Source organism: Astyanax mexicanus, chromosome 2 (genome assembly GCF_023375975.1).
Source record: "Astyanax mexicanus isolate ESR-SI-001 chromosome 2, AstMex3_surface, whole genome shotgun sequence".
Lineage (NCBI taxonomy): Eukaryota > Metazoa > Chordata > Actinopteri > Characiformes > Acestrorhamphidae > Astyanax > Astyanax mexicanus.
Window position 1 is genome coordinate 18,338,231 of NC_064409.1, and position 12,108 is coordinate 18,350,338.

General features: G+C 39.6%; 1 protein-coding gene across 3 annotated transcripts in view; it reads right to left on the reverse strand.

Annotated features, from left to right (window-relative positions):
• tbc1d22a (TBC1 domain family, member 22a) overlaps window positions 1-12,108 on the reverse strand; it is a 261,181-nt gene that overhangs the window by 68,622 nt on the left and 180,451 nt on the right. For all 3 annotated transcript variants that reach the window (XM_049473643.1, XM_049473641.1, XM_049473642.1), the window contains one exon: window positions 6,051-6,178. In XM_049473643.1, coding sequence (XP_049329600.1) covers window positions 6,051-6,178 — 128 coding nt within the window. The remainder of the gene's footprint in view (window positions 1-6,050; window positions 6,179-12,108) is intronic.

The following is a 12,108-nucleotide window of genomic DNA, read 5'->3' on the forward strand; positions in this document are numbered from 1 at the left end:
TCAGGGCGCTATGTAATCACATAGAATTTATTATTTGGCTACTACTGACATAGTCATCATTGTCCTTGACATTTAGCTTGTTTTAGCTGACTCAGAAAGTACAGTGTACAAGTTGTAGGCATGTAAACACCTTATTAGTGTGACTGCAGTTTTGTAAGAATTATAGGCAGAAGTATGGGCTCTGGTGGCCACACGGCCTCGATTCCCATCTCTACTGTGCACATGCTGCATGTCTGAACTCTATATGAAGATACATCGAGCATGGAAGCTGGAATGCAGCTAATATGACAGTTTATAGTCCATTACGTCTATCTTTTGTCTTTAAAAGTTTGCAATGAGAGGTCGCAGGTTCGAACCCCAGCTTGTGTAGCTTTGCTATCAAGCTGCCGGCGGTCAGAGGGAGCAAAATTGGCCCTGCTCCCTCTGGGTGGGTAGATGGCGCTCTCTCCCTACATCACTCCTAGGGTGATGTCTGCAAAACTGTGCGTCTGTGAGCTGCTGTATCGGAACCGAGTCGCTGCGCTTTCCTCCGAGTGCGCTGTGATGCTGCTCGGCAATGCTGCATCAGCTGCAACTCGAAAAGAAACAGTGGCTGACTTCACATGTATCAGAGGAAGCATGTGCTAGTCTTCACCCTCCTGGTGTGTTGGGGCATCACTAGTGATAGGGGGAGTCCTAATGAGTGGGTTGGGTAATTGGCCGTGTAAATTGGGGAGAAAATGGGAAAAATTTGAAATTAAATTATAAAAAAAAAAAAGTTGCAATGAAAGTGAAAGATGATGTACTGTACTGTACTATCCATTTAAAAGCCTAAGCTGCAGTTGAGGCTGGTCGATCTCTTTCTCAGTAGCCTATTGGTCACACATATAGAACACTCTATAAAAGCTTTGTGCTGATGTCATTGGAACACGAAACTCATGGATGTGCATTTTAATTTTTGGCCATTTTAGACCACAATAATTTATTGTTCCAACAGACAGTTCTGGTGGAAACAGGAGAGTTGAGGTTCACATTGAATTCTGTCGTGATTTGGGCAGCCGTGGTTTTATGTTTTTTTGGATACAATCCAGGTTAGCACCAGAATATCCGTTTCAGACAGCTTCCTCTTACAGCGTCCACAGTTAATCCTGTTGGATGTGGTTCGTCCTTCTTGGTGGTATGCTGACATTACCCTGGATACCGTGGCTCTTGATACATCACAAGGACTTGCTGTCTTGGTCACAGGTGCGCCAGCAAGACGTGCACCAACAATTTGTCCTCTTTTGAACTCTGTTATGTCACCCATAATGTTGTGTGCATTGCAATATTTTGAGCAGAACTGTGCTCTTACCCTGCTAATTGAACCTTCACACTCTGCTCTTACTGGTGCAATGTGCAATTAATGACGAGTGGCCATCAGGCTGGTCCAATTTAGCCATGAAACCTCCCACACTAAAATGACAGGTGTTTCAGTTTCATTGTTCAACCGCTGTAGTTCTGTTGGGGCAGATTTAAAGCCAAAAAAGATGAGTGTATCTACCAGTATTTTGGAGTTATTTGGCATTTATTTGCCAAACAACAACGGTTCATCCAAACAACAAACTCAGTGTGTCAGGATGTTCCCTGCACAATGAAACAACAGGCATTACAGGAGTGACTACAGTGTAGACATTCAACTGTCAGACAGGTCCTATCAGCAGCTCCAGAACAGCCTGTGGCCAGACTTGAGAAGAAAGGCCACTCTCTAGTGTGCGCGAGTGGAGATGGGGAAATGAGAGGGCTCTGAAGAAAAGGCTGTTGGCAGAGCTAAGAGTGTGCCATAACCCACTGAACAACTCAAGCATGGTCGTTAACGGAAAGGTCAAGCATTTCAGGACTTTCTTTCTGCATGGCATCTCCTGGCAGGGTAAGAGCGACAGTTTTAAAGACCGGACCATTTCCGCGTCTACACCGTGAATCCTTCCCATCAGCACCTTGTTAGTCTTCCACAGTCGTGTGTGTCCGGAGGAGGTGGGAAAATGTTTGGAGAAGAGATTGAAACTTTAGGAACGCAGGTAGTATTGAAATATGTTCCTTAAATAGACCCAAATAACTGAGTGAACTGGGTTCTTATTTTCAGATTTGCTTTAAATGCTAAATGCAACCTGTTCCTTACTTAGTGACGGAAAAATGTACAACAAACAAAACACCATTTTAACTCCTTTAAGACCCCTTATACAAGCCCACACTTCCATCACTCTCATAACTAGCTCCATTACTGTTATAACTAATATTTGTTACATTAGTCCTAAAATAGTGGGACTTAAAATGAAATAGAAAAATCACTACACCACAAGTCCATTACAAACTGGATTTATCCAGCATTTTAAGTTGCATTTTAAGCACGCATTTTGCTTGTACGACCATTTTTTTTCAATCTGATTTTCTGGTCGGTAGGTTAAACTATTATATCGGAAACTATTGTCATACATATAATTCGCTCATTTAAAGGAATCAATCAATTCTAAGCCTTATAATCAAGCTCTCAAGCCGATTGGTGACCATCCAATGTTTTCAGTCATGTTCGATTTGATCAGTTTTCTATAAACTAAAGAAAATACTAAAACTTAGTAAGCTCAACATTACTATTCTAGTCCTGTGGAATTAGAATATATATTTTAGCTGGAAAACATAATTTTGGACATTTTACTGAGAGGGAAATTTATGTAGTTTTTTTTTTTTTTTATTATTTATGTAAACTGCCATTAAGTCAGTTTATTATTTATTATTTTTTATTATTTGTTATTTAAAAGTATATAGTTCTTTTAGTATTAGTATTTTCTTTTGTTTTGCACTCTTGAACTGCCTCTATAACCCGAGTTGCCAGGTTTGCATTCTTCCCCCCAAATTGGGTTTGTTTCTTATTCGGGGTAAAAATTCAAAGATAAAAGGATGCATTTTTTTGGGCAACTTATTTCTATTGTGGCCACCAACATGTACTGTGTTGTGAATGTCTGTGGCAACCTTAGATACTGGACTAGTTTAAGCTTCTGACGAACGTGTTAAAACCAACTTTCTAGTGTCTTTCATTCTTTTTATATTTATATTGACAATAGACATACTACTTGACTTGACTTAAACACATTTTTTGATGGACATGGCAACCCTAGCTGCAGCTCATGCTTCAAAGACAGCAGAAGCTCTATATGTGGGACTTGAATGCTGACAATATGTTTAAATGTATGATGAGCTAAAGCACAGTGAGTATGGGTGTTGTCTTGTCTCTTATCTGGTGTGTTTACGAGCTGAGTGTGTGAGCCCCTACTCTTCCCAAGGGGTGTAGTCCGCTCTATCAAACATTACTGAATGAATGACATTCTGCATCAACAATTTTTTTTTTTTGCCAACATTGTTGTTTATGTTGACTGAGCATCGCAGCACTTATCATATCCCTGTATAGTGACATGTATTGTAATGCCTTGTAAGTTCTTGCCAATACACAGCCCTACTTTGAAATGACAAATACATTCATACAACAGTTAGTTTCGACCTCACAATCTGATTGGTTGAGAAGTGTTCTAGACGTGCTGATATATGTGATAACGTCACAGCCTTCTCACACTAAACTTGTATCACTCCGCCGTCGCGTTGCCGAGTAACGGCGTATACACACAGGACACCCACAGACGTTAGCTTAGCACAGGCTAGCGCTCAGCCGCGGCACCGAGCCCGCAGCGCTGACTCGTCTTTTGTGGAAAAAAGGGAAAGAAAATCGCTCGGTTACTGCCGTCTGACAGCCAGAACGCTAACCAGCCAGGCTAGGCTAAGCTAAGCTAATGCTGAGGTAAAGCAAGCTACGCTAACCTAACCACAGTCCAGTCAGCTAGCTAAAAACAACACCACCCAGCAAAACAAACAGAAATGCTAAAAAAATGTGCAGCGTTCACATGAAGATGACTCCACAAAGCAGGAGAGGAGAGTATAAGAGTTATTTCACGGTCCTAACGTTACCATCTTCGCTTATTCACAATTTTGCTTTCAAGCTAACTTTCGTGGTGTTAGTCTGTATGAACCATACACCGTTTTGTAGTTAAGTTTCAGTTCTGTTACAGTTGTTGTGGAACTACTTTTTGGCGGAAGGCACAGTCCATATTAAATTATTCATTATTCAAGTTCTTTGATTTATTTTCTTAATTCATTTTGTAAAAAATATGTTGTATAAAAGCAATAGAACACTCCCTCTCATGTTCTATTGCTTAAACATACATATCTTTGGAGACCTGTCGCTACGTGGATGATGTGCTTCCATAGTATGTACCAGGCTTTAACCTTCTGCCTGGCCTCAGTCTGCTCTCTGAATCAATATCAGACACACAATTCACACTGGAGAGGTCTTCAAAACCTAAGCCTGAGTCGTCTGAAAAGATGAATCTAGGCTGGTTAATGTGCCTCTTATTCCGTTACTCTGCACTTTGGCCTTTCATTTATTTACTTGGGTGAATGAGAAGAGGGATCAATAACCCGCATTAAGCAATATCCTTCTATTATTGACTTGCGTTTAGCCTCACGAGTGAAGGTGTGTTTGTGAGAGACTCCTCACAAACAGAGTTAAAATGTGCACGCAGTCGATGGCACGCCCTGGCGGTGTCGCCGGGAGGTCGGTGCCTCAGTGTGTGTCGAGTAAATACTAAATAATACAAACAAACACATACATAAAAAAGCCCTTCCACCTCTAGTATCATTCCGATTCAAGCCGGGCTGCCAACAAAACATAATAGTGAGGCACTGGAACTAAATTCTTAAGAGCCGTCTCTTCTATTCACCTGGATATGGAGACTGATCGATCTGCTGCTGCTGATAAAGCTGCTGCTGCTGCTGCTTTACAGATACTACAGCCACTCAATCTTTTATTCTGCACTGATATCAAAGAGAATATGAAAGAGATACAATGAATTAATTGTTTATGCTGCTGGTGGAGATACAGACAGCCAGGATATCATCTCATCCTCACCTCTCTTCACTAGGTTATACAGTAAGAACAACTGTTGTAGACAGTAGGGGTGGAAGATACAGCTCTAAAATAATATCATGATATTTCTGCAAAATAAATATTTTGATAAATGTGATTAAAACGCCGCTAAAACATTATTATATTAATTTAAAGAATCCTTTTTTAGGATAATGGCTTAAAATATTCAGTTCGAATATATATGGAAAAAATGAGAGCGAATCAAATTGAAAACCTCTGGAATATAATCAAGAGGAATATGGATGATCACAAGCCATCAAACTAGGCTGAACTGCTTGACTTTTTGCACCTGAAGTGGCATAAAGTTATCCAAAAGCAGTGTGTAAGACTGGTGAAGGAGAACATGCCAAGATGCATGAAAACTGTGATTAAAAACTAGGGTTATTCCACCAAATATTGAAATGTCCTAACTCCTAAAACTTAAAGAATATGAACTTGTTTTCCTTGCATTATTTGAGGTCTGAAAGCTCTGCATCTTTTTTTTTATTTCAGCCATTTCTCATTTTTTGCAAATAAATGCTGTAAAGGATAATATTTTTATTTGGAATTTGGGAGAAATGTTGTCTGTAGTTTATAGAAAAAACTAAAATGTTCATTTTACTCAAACATTTACGTATAAATAGCAAAATCAGAGAAACTGATAAAAAAAAAAAACTAAATTTAAACTAAATTTAAAGTAAACAGTAACTTACTTAAGGCAGTGTATAATGAGACAGAAGCACAAAAAGAGCAGTGAAAAGATCTTGATGAGTTAGGACCTATCTTTTATGGCCTTCAAAAAGGAAAATTTGTGATATTTGGTTAAGGAATTTAGATTTCTTTAGATAATAGCACTGGTCAGTTTCCAAAAAAAAAACAAAAACAAAGTGGCAGAGCTGCCAAGCAGCCTGGAAATCTCATTTTTAACATACCAACATTTTCTTGATCCATTAATAAGACAAACATAGCATTGAAGTTACTGAAATATTTTTACAAAGTTATTTTACGTTAAACAGATAAAAAAAGAAGGTCATAAGCTGCTTCAGTGAAGGGAGGATTTGTTCGTGATTACAGGCACTCTTACCTGGTAGGTGTCCCATAGTCGGATGGTGCAGCGTAAAGGAAGCTCCCTCATCAGCAGGTTGTTCATCCAGCGGAAGGCGAACTGCAGGTACTCCACCTCATACTGCTGCATGTGTCGATGCACCGTCTCTGTATAGAACAAAGAAGAAAAACTGAAAAAATGATCATGTCAGTAAACTGTACAGCAAATGTACATACACTGTGGTCTTGGGTACAGGTGGGAAGATATATCAATATTGTGATATATGTTGTATCGTTTTGGTTGTATTGTTTCGATATGTGGCATCAAGAGTCACCCTCAATTTGACTTACTAGACTCTGGCTCTAACAAGGACAGAAAAAGGAGTGGGAGGCCCTGATGCACAACTGTGCAAGAAAATAAATGTCTTAGAGTGTGCAGTTTGAGATAAAATTTTGTCAGCAATACTTAAGAAATTAAGGAATCAGTCAGAATTCTGATTGCGATGGATGGATGGATGGATGGATGCTTTATTGATCCCGAAGGTAAAATGAAGGTAAAATTTTGTCATCATTTTTATTAAAATCAAAATTTCTTACTCTGACAATTTTTGCGTGTCCTGTTTATTTGCTTTATTTCATAATCTGTAATACTAAAGTTATGATAAATATAATCAAGGGTGTTTTTATTGAAAACTTAAAAAAAAAAATTCACTGTGATCCCAAACTTTTGAGCGGTAGATCATATCGTCGAAAAAAACAAACAAACAAAAAAAAACATTGAAAATGTAATGATAAATGTTATGATAAATATAATCAAGGGTGTTTTTATTGAAAACTTTCAAAGAAAATTTCACTGTGATCCCAATCTTTTGAGCGGTAGTGTATATTGTCGGAAAAAAAAAAAAAAAAACAAACAAAACAAAAAAAAAAAACATTGCAAATGTAATTTTTTTTTTCTCCAATATCGTGCTGTCCTACTGTACAGGCAATTAATTAGCTTTTCCGCTCCTTACTGCAATGCATTACGAGTGATAAACATCCAGTCATTAGCAGCACCATACACAAGAACATTAATAGTGGAAAGTCTGTCAGTCATAAATAAAATATAAACCGAAAAAAAGAAAAAAAAGAAAATAAGGAATCACACACCCAGGCATGCACTTACGCATACAGATTCACAAATAGCAGCAGCATAACGCGCTAATAAATCCATAAAAGCCTTCCTCGGTCCACAGCGTCACGCAGACAGCGCTGTCACTCAGGCTGGAGGTAATTACTCGTCTGTCAGCGGTGTGATCGGCCCGCACTGCATTCAAGAGAAAAACTGCGCTATTATTGATAGCGCTTCTTCTTAATCAAGCAGAGAGAAATACAGTGTAGGAGCGGCGCCGCGGCTCCGGGCCCCGGCAGAAATGAAGCCGTTTTCACGCTCCTCACGATTAAGAGCGCGGAGCACGATCTACTCCGGGCCTGTCATCCGTGTGACGAGCGCCTGCCGGCCGACCGCAGACCTCGGAGGAGCGCACCTACGCCTGCACTTTCCCTCACGCTCACATACATCCCTCTCATTGGCATGTAGCGCAGTGGTGTGTGATTTCACACCTGTCTTCACACAGTCATTTACACTCTGATCCACTTCACATAAACAGCTTACTCTCATTAACACTGCATACAGCAGCGCTCCACACCGCACCGCACCGCACCGCACACTCCCAATCACACAAAGAGGAAGCCATGTATCAGTGTGTTCACCTGCCTGCTATTAATAACAGCTAGCGCTAATATCACACAACACAGGAGAGCTGGAGATGAGACAGAGCTGTCACAATCCCACAAATCAGCTGTATTGTGTTTTATCTAATTAGCAAAGAAAAAGTGTCACAACTCCTCAACTTTTATCTATTTTCCATTTCATTTCCTTTCATTTATGCGCCTCATCAGAAAAAACAGTTACATCCAGAAATTCAAAAGAAAGTGTCAGATTGTAATGCTATTTGGAAAGCAGATACAGGTAAGCAGGAGCAATAAATGATTAAAAATATGAAGTAATATGAGTATTATTTATCTATTATCTAGCTCATGGGTCAGCAACCCGCGGCTCTTTCATCCTAATACTGTGACTCCGCCTGGCTTGGGAAAATAAATTATAAGTATTTAATTAAAGTGTATTTTATTGTTAGTTGCTTTTTTAATAGTTTTTTTTAATAGTAAATTGGAAGATTATTGTAATCTTGAAATATTAAAACAAAATGATATTTTATTATATTTCATCGCTCAAAATAAGCGTCACACTTGCGAAAGCCGGTATACCCGCCAAAAACGCCGTCCATGTATCGATACTTTCAACCCCAGGTAGGTCAAGTATGGAAAAATGCAAGAAAAGAAAAATATCTCAGTGTGTTGCTTTTTTTTGTTATTGTATTTTTCAAGAATTCAAAGGGCCGTATTGTACACCTTGGGCAAGGCGCGTCGTGATGCTCAACAGTCTTGCGCACACATCGTTAAAATAGCTTCTGGTTTATCCACGGACTGATTAAAACCCTGTCAACAGTCAACAAAATACCACATATCACCGCCACCACCAATCCCACAACACGCAACACTTTCAGTACATTCCTTTTTGAGCTGACATTGACATGCCCTAAATCAAATTGCGTAATACGCAAATGACCGGTGCGCTATAGAATGCTAAAATAGGGCCCAAAAACTATTTGCGGTTCCCAGTGTTCTCTTTTACGTGCAAACCGGGTCCGAATGAAAAAATCTATTGATCCAGGAATAATCTGGTCTATATTCAGTATATTCACACACATACTGTTGCTGAACCTAGACCTGCAGACCAACTGCAGCTTTAACTTCAGATCATTTGCTTAGTTATATCAAGGTGGCGACTTTTTTGGAGCAGGCAGAGTATATGAAAAACAATAGTACTGTTACACAATTTTGTTTACATTGGATAGCGACACTTTTTTGGTTTGTTTAACACTTTTTGTGTTCCTGTATAGCTTTTATATAGTCTTCAATATTAAATTTACTATTTACAAAAATCATAAAAAAGAAGGAAAAAAAAACACACTGGATTGGTTTTATTATTTTCTTCAAAATGTAGGTTTTTTTCCAATACAGTGTTTTTAATCTAAAAAAAAAAAAAAAGTCAGTCATCAGAATAATAGGAAGAAACCTGCTCTACCCATATTACCACCATTTCCATATCTTTACCGTGATTTCATTTTGTTTTTTTTTTTTGTTTTTTTTGTATCACCTCTCCAGCTGCAGGCTACAGGGCAGTAGAGGAAAAAGTCATTTAGCTTAAAATTGTGTCTGCGGAAGCTGCGAGGACGCGTATGATAATAATGTCCGCATGCGGCTGAGGGCTCCTGCTCTTAGACTCGCGCTCGCACACAAAACAGAGTGCATTGGGGGTGGGGGAGGACAGGCCCGGGTCAGAGATCAGGGAAAGACAAGTGAGGCGCTCGCTCCGTTTCTGCTGAGCAGCGGACTTCTGCCTGACTTCTGCTCCCTCTCATCCATCCCATAATTACATCCGCACTGGCCTGCTGTTTCCAGGCCATTCAGCGCTGGATAAAGATACTGTACTGCGACTGCTCTCCTGCAGCCGGCTGCTCTTAAAGCTCCCACCGGCTCATCCAGGGGGGGATTCTGTTCACAGCGGGCTGCCACGGCTGTGGGATAACAGCCTTAAACATAGAGCTTTGTATGCATGTGTTGGAGGTGTGGTATTGAATTTACTACACAGATAAATAGGGATGTGCTAATCTAATCCAGCCAATCAGAAACAGGGCGGGTTTAGGCATATTTTAATGGATCGGGTACAGTCTATTGTAGTCCAAATCCAAATCAGACTCTTTCTTTTAACCACAGTGTCTAGAGCGCCATCTGCTTTCCTGAAGGCGCCATTATTAGACATTTTTGACACACTCAGAAGGTAAGTCATTAAAAGTATGCAGTGTGGAAAATCTGGATCTAGGACTGAAAGAAAAGGTCAAAGATCATATCACAATATATTTATTAAAAGGCACAAACAAACCTACAGTACTGCGACATTCCTTTCAATATAACTACATATATATGGATTCAAATCTGTCCTGTGCAAAACAGTTAAGTAAGGCTAAGTAAACAAAACTGTAATTCTTAAAAATACATATTATAACATATTTTAAAGTCAAATGAGTGCTGGATGTTAATCTACACAGATTTTTTTCTCCTGAATTTTTTTGAGTAAAGCCTTCCGGTATATTTACAGTAAGATTAGATTTCCAGATTTCCAGATTTTCACTAAGGCTAGGTGCAGCAGCATTAGAATTAGCGACTAACTGCTACCACTAACCACGGTTAGCATTAGTAAATGCCGCCCGGCAGCGCTACACTGAGGAACCCAGAGTGTTCCGGTAAGCAAGGGCAATAAAAGTTAGCTAGCGTTTTGTCCCACGTAGCTTGTTTCAAACGCAGGCAAACGCAGGGCACAGGCTGCTTATACTGCTCCAGCCTTGAGTGTCAGTGCTCAATGGAGCGGCTTTACTGCTCCTTACAACCTGACTGCTAAAATTCATACATAAAACATGCCGGATTATAAGGTGTACTGTCGATTTTTGGGAAAATGTAAGGATTTTAAGTGCGCTGTATAGTGAATTGTCAACACAGGTACATCAGAGGCTGGTCTGGACTCTGTGATGAACAATCCATGTGTAAAAACGATGATCTCATGCTCCCTGAACCCTGAACTCTTTCACAATTCCAGCCGCATGATTCCTGACATTGTCATCTTGGAATATGTCCGTGTCATCAGGGAAGAAAACAATCCATTGATCCAGGAATAACCTGGTCTATATTCCGTATATTCACACACATACTGTTGCTGAACCTAAACCTGCAAACCAACTGCAGCTTTAACCTCAGATCATTTACTTAGTTATATCAAGGTGGCGACTTTTTTGAGCAGGCAGAGTATATGAAAAACAATAGTACTGTTACACAATTTTGTTTTCATAGAATAACTCAATTTACATCAGTAAGTATTTTCAACTTTTGTTGAAATTTTTGGTTTGTCCAAATCTGATTTGTGATTTAAGCATTTCCTTTATTTTTTAAGCAGTGTTAATTGATCCAAATGTACAACATAGTGGGTGTCGCCGTTCCCATTCATTCAATGAAAATAAAGCCAAAATCTTCCGCCATGTTGGTGATCCTGAAACCTGAGTCTGCGCAGTAGAGTCCAGAGGAGTGAGAAAGATTGTGGAGAGACAGCCTACTCATTTAAATAAACCCGCCCACCTGAGGGCTGTCTCCACAGAGTTCACACAGTCTATGGTCCCACCCATACAGTCAGTGTTCCCACCCCGACTAGGTGTAACCCAGCCCTTTTACAATAATCACACCTTTTAGAATAGAGCTGAATATAAAAAATTGTCAATATGAGCAGAGGTTACACTAGCTGCTGCATTTAAATAATGGAGGAGGAATTACAGTATATTGGAAAAAAAAACGTGATTAAAATTTGTCCGTTTGCCATTAAAACCTATTGGGGATGGGTGGGGTTACACAGCTTTTTGCAACCGGACAGCAGGGGGCGCCCGACCTGTGGTGGTTTCACTTTTGAGAGACGATGCTCTGTCCAGCTATTCACAGTCTATGGCTAAAACACTAAGCAACGGTCATGTATTGTGGAGCAAATTGGTGATATATTGTTTGAGAATTCCTATTTGCAGAGACACAAGTTGTTTTAACTTTTTTATTCTTTAATGGTCTTCCTGTTGAATAGTGTCTGGAGTGGAAGGTCACAGCACTACACTACCAAACAGCCTTCAGCCACAGACAATGAAGAATAAAACCTGGTGTGATGGAAAATGGCCTAGAGGTGTTTTACACAAATTCATGAAAGAGTGCAGGTCAGAGCAGAGCTGTTATACGCTATACTGCAGTGAGAACCCATCTTCCACTTCAGCACAGTGTACACAACATTTTATCAGTCTACCATAAAGTGTGACAGATTACAATTATACAGCTTCAGTTTCTGAATCAGTTTCTCTGATTTTGGTATTTATAGGTTTATGTTTGAGTAAAATTAACATTGTTGTTTT